The sequence below is a fragment of the Lutra lutra genome, chromosome 8 (genome assembly GCF_902655055.1).
Source record: "Lutra lutra chromosome 8, mLutLut1.2, whole genome shotgun sequence".
NCBI lineage: Eukaryota > Metazoa > Chordata > Mammalia > Carnivora > Mustelidae > Lutra > Lutra lutra.
The window spans coordinates 22,571,523-22,581,813 of NC_062285.1; the positions used below are offsets into that span (position 1 = coordinate 22,571,523).

Genomic DNA, 10,291 nt, shown 5'->3' on the forward strand with positions numbered 1-10,291 from the left:
CCTTTAGTCTTGGATTAATGTTATATATAAAAGAACCAAGTGTTCATCTTTGTTTCACCATAGGTGGTGAGAACATAGTTTCTTTTTATTAGTTTTTTCAAAGTGGAAGATAAGGAAAATGCTAGAAGTATAATTAAAGATAAAAATTAAAGAAAGACTTAAAAGAGATTTTAAATTCCTGTGAGATGAGCCCCTACAAGGCTTTTCAGGAAGGGCTAATTTCTGACAGTCACGGATAAGGGAGGCTGGCTCATCTTTGTCATTTGCAGGGAGGTGATTTTAGAAAAAGCTGTAAGGGACTTTGAAGGTTGGGGAGCCCACCAGACTGAAAGTATAGGGGCAGAACTCCTTGTTATCCTGGTTCCTTTCCTCCTGGAAAAAAACTATAGCTTGATTTTTTTTTTTTAAGATTTTATTTATTTATTTGAGAGAGATCACAAGTAGGCAGAGAGGCAGGCGGGGGTGGGGGGGAGGAAACAGGCTCCCCGCTGAGCAGAGAGCCCAATGCTCGGCTCAATCCCAGGACCCTGGGATCATGACCTGAATGGAAGGCAGAGGCTTTAACCCACTGAGCCACCCAGGAACCCCTTGATTTTTTTTTTTTAAATAATAAAAGGTCACATGTTTGAAATAATAATCCTGAGCCAGAGGTGGGGTAGAAATGGTGGAGGAGGCGGGAAAAATAGTGTTGGTGGGGATGGTGCTAGAAATGGCTGACGGAACGAAAACAAAACCAAAAATCAAATAGAAAATGTCTATAGGGCCCCGAGTCTTGGATGTTTGCTGCAGTAATGCTGATTGCACCATCTAACACACCAGTTGTTCAAATATGGGGGCTGGGGACGGGGGGGGGAGGGCAGGTACTCTCAAGGGCTCTGAGGACAAACACCCTTTCCTGTAAGATTATACTGAGGACAGGATGACCAGATAGAATCTCTTGTCCAAACAAGTTCAATTATGAGCCTGAAGGGGGCACTATAACTAAGTAATGTTTGAAGAACAAGACCATCCCAGGCAAACTAGGACTAGTCACCCCAGCTAGCGGTCACTTCTGCAGCCAGTCCTTTCTTCACTCCGGCACCGCCCCCGCAACAGGAATGATGAAAATCGCAGCCCAAGTTACTTAGCACTGAGTGTCTGGCACTTAGGTGGGCTTTGCCTTAACTACCTACTACTCCCTTCAGCAACTCAAGAGGCAGAGGCAAGCACCTAAATATGCCAGCAAATGGCTACCACATCCTTCCAGAGGAGAGGGGATAATAGTTATATAGGAAATTGGGACATCAAGATGTCTGGGGATTTTGCCCAAAGGAGTTTCCCTCTGCACACACACACTACCAACCATTAGGATCCAGGCCTCAGAGCAATATCCTACCCGCCCCCCATCTCAACTCTATCCATCCTCCAGAGACCTGAAGCTTTTCCCGACTTTATCACTCATTCCGAGCTCCAAGTTTGCTAACCTTGATGGACCTGTCCCTTCTCTCCATCTTGCTAATGAGACACCGCAGCCCTCTACCCTGACCTTGCCCCATGTTTTAACTCCCACAGTGGAGTCTGACTTACTCTACCTGCTCCAAGTGCATCCAGAAGCTCCCTTTAGCCAAAGTCTCTAATTTTAGAAAGTCTTTTTGTTAGAATTGAAATCACACACAGGTATGGCCCCAGCTGAACTAAAAGACCTACCATCTTTGAACAAGTTCTTTTATTATAGGTCATCTGTTTGTAAACTTCAATAACTTCACTGAAAAGCAAAGTCTTACTTATAATGACCAAAGTTAACAGTGGTATCGCAAGCGAAATAAGTTCAATTTATCCAGTTAACCTAAACTTGGTACCCTCACCAGTAGGACCAAAAAAAAAAAAAAAAAATTCACTGACACATATATTCTCATTATATCTAGAGAACTATTTTGACAGTATCAAGTAACACACCAACAGAGTTTTCCAAAGATTTATTGAAGCAGAAACAAGTTGGTCAGATACTTGTTGGAAAAAAAGCAGTTTTAATGGTATTCAAAAATACTTCTTAAAAAGTATTCTAGCACAAGTTTTCTTGGTAAACTAGATTATGTTGTAAACTTTTTCCTAAATCTTTTAAGAGTGTTGGTTCTTAAGAACTAGAGGTTATTCCTATTCCAAATCTATCTTGCGCTCCTGAAAAACTGCAGAAAGGCACTTGAAAGCTGTTTCTTTAAGACACGGATTTCTGTTTTTATTCTTGCTGGTAGTGACTGCTGCACCGATTCTGTGCCATCTTTACTCAAGGTCATCGTGATGCTGAGAAGTTTCATTGATAACCTGGTAACAAAAAAAATCCGAATCAAACAGAATGCCTGCTGAAGATTCAATTACCCCATTAAGCGTGACAAAGGAAAATCTTCCTCAGTAGGTGTCACTGAAGGTGAAAATTGGCAGGTTATATTGGTGGTGCAAGGCCAAGGTCACAGCTAGGAGGGACAGGTAAGTGTGTACCATGCTTTTCATCTACACGCGAAAGTAGTATCTTATGGAATGTTAGCGCTTAAAAAAAGGAACATTGAAAACGGAGTATGGAGGACGCTATAATAATCCCATGCAGCCAAGTTTAAGAGCAATGAAAACAGACTAAAATATATAGCCAAGTACATTTTACATGTATGTGCAAGAGGAGATTCTATGAAGATTACAACAGCTTTTGGCCATTTCTTTCCTGGCATAGAGAAGTAACAAGAAAAGTGATTATCTGGCATGTTCTTGCGCTATGTCAAAGACCTAAGAGTGTTCAGGTGTCCGTCAGCACAGAAGGACGAACGTCCAGGACTAAAACATTCCTGATACTGAGGGAGTCTAGGAAGGAACTTAAAGCTGTGCTTCGATCTAAAATTAAGGAGCACAGAAAAAAAAAACAAAACAAAACTGATTTTGGACAGGAAGATCGCTATCTCACCTTCAAATTCAGGAGCCAAACAGTTGGCTGTGTGCCCTGCCAGGAGAAGAGGCCTATTCTCTTTTGAGGGGTCATGAGTGAAACCGAAACCCACCCAATTAGCCAGGTGTTATCTGAGACAGAGACTTAACGATTCACGAAGCTATCGATGTCTGCCTGACAGGATGCATTTTGACTGAAAGATACCAACCTGTCCATCTCTAGTCTCAACCGTCTTGATCAGAAGTGTCCTTTTTGAGTGAGTATCGACCAGAGGGAGGGAATCCAGATTGGTTTCTGAAGAGAGAACAAAATTCCCAAAATTAGCAAAGGTGAAATTTTAAAAAGACAAGTTAACTGTTTTGTCCAAGGAATTATGATCGTTGTTCACACCCCTAAAGTGCTCCTCCCAAAACATTTCTCAAGACTCAAGACCTGTTTGAAAGCCTGGGCCCTGGTAACCCAGTAGCTTCCTGGATAGACTATTTCAATGTATACTCCAAAGGCTGAAGTCCAATGGAGCTGAAATTTAGTTGGGAACACAGATTTTAAGACAGTACATGGGTCTAAAAATTATGAATGTTTTAGAGGAGTTTATCTTGTATGGCATTTTCAAAAATCATTTAACAGATCAGGGCTTCATCATAAATGGACTGGTGATGAGCTGCTATAATTTTTCGTAAGGGGAGATCAAATGCTTACCCCTCAGGTTCAGGGAAGAAAAGTTTGGAAGAGGCAGAGCAATCCTGTAAAGGGATAAAGAAAAACAGTAAAATTTTTGGAAAACGAGAACAGTAAGGGATGAATTTATTCAACTTCTTGTTTTCATCAAATAAGAGAATGTATTCTTGGAGCTCATTAAGGGAGGGATATGCCTCAGAATTATCTATCTAGGACTGGTCTCATTAGCACATTTAAAATCTCTTGAGCGTTTTCTCTGAGTGCTTAAGAGTGGGAAAAGCGTTGCCGCTCCCAGAGTTGTGAGTTCAAATCCCAGCTCCACCATGATTAACGCTGACTAGGACAAGTTACTAAAACTCCCAAACCTAAGATTCCATAGCTATAAAAAGTGGTCAGCATCTACCTTGAAGAAATGTTCTAAAGATGAAGAGGTAACGCACGTAGGTAAAGTGAGGGGCGTAATTCCTAACAAAGGGCAGCTCTTAATTCATGTGCAGAAGCCCCTGTACCACACCTGCTCTCCTCGCCTTCCAGCAGCTTCCTGTAGGTGGCAATCTCAATGTCGAGAGCCATCTTGACATTCAGCAGGTCCTGGTATTCCCGAAGGTGACGGGCCATTTCTTCCTTCATGTTCTGAATCTCATCCTGCAGGCGGCCAATAGTGTCTTGGTAGTTAGCAGCTTCGACGGCGAAGTTATCCTCCATTTCACGCATCTGGCGTTCCAGAGACTCATTCTGCAGGAGGAAGAGAGGTTTCCGACGTTACTTCCCAGGAAACCCCCAGCAATTCCCAGAACCACTTAACGGACCGATTGCGATCCGTTCCCCTAGTGGCAAAGATGGGGAGCACTCCAGTTTCAGGGGAAGGATCCAAGCATCAAGTGTTAGAAGCCAGAGTACAGGTGTCAGCTAAAACCATCACACCTCAGAGGGCTCTCTGAACCCGTCCTGACAACTCATTTTCTTGGGATTAAAACATAAATTTGTCTTCAACAGAAGTTTTGTTCACAAAGCACCATTAGCTTGGGTCATGTGAATGATGCAAGCGGGTTACGTCCCCCCCGTCAGTGGGGTCTCATACTCACAGTCCCTTTGAGGGCGTCCACTTCGCAGGTGAGGGACTGCACCTGTCTCCTGTACTCATTTGACTCCTGCTTTGCCTGGCGCAGGGCATCATTGTTCCGGTTAGCAGCCTCAGAGAGGTCAGCAAACTGTGAGAAAGAGAGGACAAATTGTGGACCACCCCTGTGACTTGGTCACCGATCCTCTAACATTCTCCACTGCCTGGAAAAATGGGAAAACTTCCAGATGGCAAGCAAACCAACAAATAGCACATAATCTAAACCAAATTTTGTATTTTTAAGTTCAAATCTCCACGTCTTCCAGACTATGTCTACATTTCTGGTCTAACAGCAAAGGGAGAGCGGCGGAATGCGGATGTTGATATTTTTTGAGTAGAAATTTGATGTGTTACTCTCATTCAAGAAGGCTGAGGGTCACAGGCGTGGTGTTGATGGAATTCCTCTGAACTAGGGTTCAGAAGGGATTGGAAAGAAGGTGTGACAGGGAGGCTGCAGCAACAGCAGCCTTGAACACCAAGTTTAAGACGTTCAAGCCAACTTTCTGACTAGAGCTACGGGTATGCAGGGATCACAAGCAGGTACAAAGTGTTTCCAGAACAAAATGCTCTTCTTTTGTTCCAGTCACACGGACTGCTTTCGTACCTTGGACTTGTACCATTCCTCAGCCTCCTGAAGGTTCTTTGCAGCCACGCTTTCATACTGCTGGCGGACATCTCGCAGGGCAGCCGTGAGGTCAGGCTTGGAAACATCCATATCGATCTGGACATGCTGGTCCTGAATCTGGGCCTGCAGCTCCTGGATTTCCTGCAGAAAAGGACAGACAGAAGGTCAGCCATGCCCAGGATGGAGGCAACTTCACCCACATTCATCCACGAAACGTGGCTTCACTTGCCTCCTCATGGAGTTTCTTCAAAAAGGCAATCTCTTCCTGCAAGGATTCCACTTTGCGCTCAAGGTCAAGTCGTGCCAAAGAAGCATTGTCAACATCCTGGTTTGAAAGGAGAGAAGGGCAGATGGGAGGATGCCGAAGTCAACGCCTTATCTCATTTATTCATTTTAAATGAACCATATGAGCTTAGGCTCTTCACTGGGAAAAGGCTGTTGACAACTTTTATGACCGTTCAATTAAGTCTATAAATCACCCAGTATGATAATATACTTTCTTCTTTTCATTAATAAATTTGAATTGTAACCCACTGTATTGTATTTGGGTGTCTAATAAGCAATTTAAATATAAATAAATGTTAAACTGCAATCAGTCATCACTACATCTCTGTTACATTAGTGAAGTTTTTCATTATTTTTTAAATTTCAATTCCAGTAAAACAAAGTGTTGTATTCGTTTCGGGTGTACGATATAGTGATTCAGCAACACTGTCCATTACTCAGTGCCCATCAAAGTGAATGTGTTCTTAATCCCCGTCTCCTATTTCACCCATCCCCCACCCACCTCCCCTCTGGTGACCCTCAGTTTGTTCTCTGTGGCTAAGACTCTGTTTTTTGGGTTGTCTTTTTCTTTGTGCATCTGTTTAAATTCCACATGAGTGAAATCATAAGGTATTTGTCTTGCCCTGATTTATTTTTTTTAAACTAGAAAAATCAGTGTCACCATTTTTAAGGTATCTTTCTTTTAGAAATGTCATGAAATAACATGACATAATAGGGTTGACCAGATTTCATTTTGTGTATACTCAAGTACACGTAAAACAGAAGTTTGTTTGCTTCAAAAGTTTCAGTGTGTATCTGAGCTCTTTTGTATCTGAGCTGGGCGTGGAGCCGTATCTTTAGAGTGCAAAGCTAGTACGTAGTTATCTACGTACGCTTTGCAACAGGCTACATTCTTATTGAATATGTAATGATGTAAGCTCAGCTCTAATTGGACACAAGTATTTGCTAACATCCGTTATCTAATATCTCTAGATTTATCTAGATTTATCTCTAGATTTATACTCTTAATTCAAGACGTATGCTGGCAAAGATGCAGTTCAGGCACACAAGGAAAAGAAATACCATTCTGTACTGTATTTTCTTTGCTTCCGAATCTGGTAGATTTTCTCTTAAACTCCCATCTCACCCTGCAAGGGTGTGTCCCTCCTTTTCACTTAACACTGTAAATTCAGTTACTTAGTCTCAGAATGACTGGTCAAAATCCATGTAATGAAACTATATGCAGAATTCTCGCTGCTCTGGCACTCCTCTGTTTCCATCACTTGCAAACTGCCATGTCCCAGAGATTTTATTTCCCTTCAAGGAAATGTTATAGAATTTTTATACTTATTTTGTAAGCAATTGTATGTGGAGTGGAGTATAGTTTATAGCACTGAAGTCTTAAATGTTGAGAGACCTCTCTCACCTTCATGGGAACATGAATAAATGAGTGGTAACAGTAAAAACAAAACAAAACAAAACAAAAAACAAAAAAAAAACTGGCTTGGGAAAAATTCATTTTTGCTTATTAAGCCCTAAAAAAAGGGACACAGAAGGTAATTTACTAACCTCTACAAAAAAGTTTTTCATGTGACATTTCTACTTCCTTGTAAGAATATGAGGGATTTTACCTAATGCCTAAAGAGGAGATCATTCATACTCAGTCGTTTCATATTAACTCACTATTCTGCAAAAAACATTACAGATATGATGATCATAAATGCTCAGTTACTAAAATGGGCCCACGTTGCAGTGCTTAATTTGGTAAATATATTTCTGCTTCAAAATGTTATTCTAGACTATTCATCTGAGAGCTTAGATAGCCATCCCAGTTAAGTGTCCAGGACTAACAGCTCTTCCTGCTTTTGAATTCCAATTCAAACTAAAAATCCTTGAAGTCTATCTAACTTTGGAGCAAAAACTCCTTTACTTAAAAATCCATTCTCTGGCCTTAGGTTCGTTCTTCATTTAAGGAGAAAGTGTTAAAGAATAAAGAAACCAAATAAAGAAAGGCCTTTCAAAATGTGAAGTATGACTGTAGCTTTAAGAACTTTTCCCATCACATACTTCACAAGTCTGGGCCAGATATTAGATAACGGATGTTAGCAAATACTTGTGTCCAATTGGAGCTGAGCTTACATCATTACATATTCAATAAGAATGTAGCCTGTTGCAAAGCTTCGCTGGGAACACAAAGACTCCTATTATTTCTGTCCAAAGCCACCACACTTGCCAGAATGTCTGTATCTACATTCCATAGCGAAGCCGTAGAAACCATTAATACCTTTCAGCCTAGGGGACAGATGGCTCCTTTTCACCCTTATTAGATCACAAATAGTTCTGCCTAGTGATACTTCCATATAACTTTAATGCGACAATGGAACTTGCAGAAAAGAAAAAAAAAGAAAAAAAAAAAAACCTTGCTGGCTTAAGTCCAGTTGAACTAAGTTTCTTATCCTCCAATACGTTTACATTTCAAACTACAGGGCATCACTGTGCTTTTCCTGGCCTTGTAAAAGTTAGCGAACTTGACTTTAGCAAGCTTGTATCTGTATCAAACTGTAACTGTTCAGAGTAAGAATGTCAGTATGTTGCAGAAACAAAACGGAAAAAAAGTATTTCTTTGGAAAAACATCTCGAAACGAAGTAAAGAGTTGAAGACTTCCAGTCCTACGGAACGGCTTCGCTCATTCAAGGGTTTTCATTGGGAGAAGCTCGAATCTGTGCTCTTTCTGCCACTAGGGGGCTTAGCCCACGGACGGGAAGTTTTGCGCTATCTAGACGTGGGGTAAGTAACTCTGCGAGCTGCTCGGGGCTGATCGGGTGGGGTCCCGTGGCTACACACGGGAACTGAATACAAACCTGTCTGAAAGACTGCAGGGTGCTCTCGGCTTCCTCTCTCTGCAGCATCTCCTCTTGCAACCTGAAACAGTCGCACGTTAACCAAAAAGGAACTGGGAAACCGCCCGGGGCGGGGGCGGCCACACCCAACCACCACGTCGCTGTGCCTCGAGACAGGAGCTGCTGCGCCACCTCTGCGGACAGCCCACGACTGCGGCTTTTAGAGCGGCTGCGCTCCGCAAGTTTTGGCGGGGCCTCGGCGGCGGCGTGCAGAAGCAATCACGGTCGCCACCCTAACCTGTTACGCGAACGCCGCCACCCCGCCCCCGAGGAACCTCTGCAATCCCTTTGTCTCGCTTCCGCCACATCCCCCCTCTCTTCCCTCCTCCCCGCCCCATGATGGCAGCCTGCCAGAAGGGGCCAGGAAACTTTCTAAAAGTTTGGGGAAATGGCGCTCATCGCTTACAAAGGCCTTCGGCTGCGCACAGACTGGTAGTTTTAAGAAATCTGTAACCTGAAGCGGGGTGTTCTTGGGCAACCAGTGGGGGTCCAGGGGAAATGCTAACTGCAAGGTCTGGGTTCAGGGCGGGGCTGCGCCGCCGCAGCCACAGCCCCGTTCACCCGCTGTCCCCCGTCCGCCACCGCCCCAGCCACATCCCCAAGGGCGTGGCAGCTTCTCGCGGGGACCCTGTTCCCCTCTCCCTCCCTCCCGCAGCTCCGCGAGGACGCCGACTTACTTCTCCCGGAGCCGCATGATGTCCTCGGCCAGGTTGTCGCGCTCCACTTCGACACGGGCCTTGTCGTTGGTGAGCTGGTCCACCTGCCGGCGCAGCTCCCGCATCTCCTCCTCGTAGAGGTCCCCCAGGCGCGATTTGCCCTGGCCCTTGAGCTGCTCGAGCTCGGCCAGCAGGATCTTGTTCTGCTGCTCCAGGAAGCGCACCTTGTCGATGTAGTTGGCGAAGCGGTCATTCAGCTCCTGCAGCTCCACTTTCTCGTTGGTGCGGGTGTTCTTGAACTCGGTGTTGATGGCGTCCGCCAGCGAGAAGTCCACCGAGTCCTGCAGCAGGCGCACGCCGGGCACACTGCTCCGCAGGCGCACCGCGGAGGAGCGCGTGACATACGCGCCGCCCGGGGACGAGGTGTAGAGGCTTCGGCTGGTGCTGGGGCGCAGCGCGCTGCCCAGGCTGTAGGTGCGGGTGGACGTGGTCACGTAGCTGCGCGTGGAGCTCGGCCGGCTCCCGGTGCCGGGGCCGCCGAACATCCTGCGGTAGGAGGACGAGGACACAGACCTGGTGGACATGGCTGCAAAGGGTGGCGGTGGGCTGGGCGGCGGCGGCGGCACGGACAGGCGAGCGAGGGCGCGGTGGGTGTGGGCGATTAGAGCGCTACTGCGTCTCTGGCGCGGGCGATCCGGGAGCGAGAGTGGCAGAGGACCGGGCCCCTCCGAGGGCGCAGTTTTTATAACCCATTAGGAAAGAGGGTCCCCTCCCACTGCCATCCCAGCCGCAGACCGCGCCAGCCAATGGGGACGGGACGAGGAGAGGGGAGGGTGGGCGGGGGTTGGGGCGGGGGCGCCCTCGAGCCTTCCTCCCCGCCCTTCTGCAAGCCCGGCACTGGGCGCCGTCCCGTTACTTTTTGGTTGGGCTGGGACTTTCGGGGGCTTTCCTGATGAGGGCCTGAGCTCTGCTCCCCACTGGGTGCTAAAAAAGGCGGGGTCGCGCGGTGGTGGGGGACCCTGCACGGAGCTGGACCAGAGGGGTCGCGGGCACCGCGCCACAGAGTTCTGGGAGGAGGCTGACTGGTGGGAGGGGCGCTCGGCTGCAGGGCTGCGGTCTGCTAGGGGCGTGTGGGT

The 10,291-nt window shown here is 46.0% G+C and overlaps 1 protein-coding gene across 1 annotated transcript; it reads right to left on the minus strand.

Moving 5' to 3' along the window:
* Positions 1–1,940: 1,940 nt before the first annotated feature.
* Positions 1,941–9,882, minus strand: VIM (vimentin). The gene is made up of 9 exons (XM_047741030.1): positions 9,177–9,882; positions 8,461–8,521; positions 5,564–5,659; positions 5,314–5,475; positions 4,675–4,800; positions 4,104–4,324; positions 3,611–3,654; positions 3,120–3,205; positions 1,941–2,301 (listed from the first exon to the last, which is right to left on the minus strand). The coding sequence occupies exons 1-9, from the start codon at positions 9,737–9,739 to the stop codon at positions 2,260–2,262; spliced, it is 1,401 nt and encodes a 466-aa protein (XP_047596986.1). The 5' UTR covers positions 9,740–9,882; the 3' UTR covers positions 1,941–2,259.
* Positions 9,883–10,291: the final 409 nt, after the last annotated feature.

Excerpts from the sequence above, each read along its gene's own strand:
- VIM (XM_047741030.1), bottom strand. The coding sequence starts at position 9,739 with ATGTCCACCAGGTCTGTGTCCTCGTCCTCCTACCGCAGGATGTTCGGC. Across the intron at positions 4,325-4,674 it reads TGGACGCCCTCAAAGGGACT|AATGAGTCTCTGGAACGCCA; the intron begins GTGAGTATGAGA and ends TTCCTCCTGCAG. Across the intron at positions 3,206-3,610 it reads TTCTTCCCTGAACCTGAGGG|AAACCAATCTGGATTCCCTC; the intron begins GTAAGCATTTGA and ends TTCTCTCTTCAG.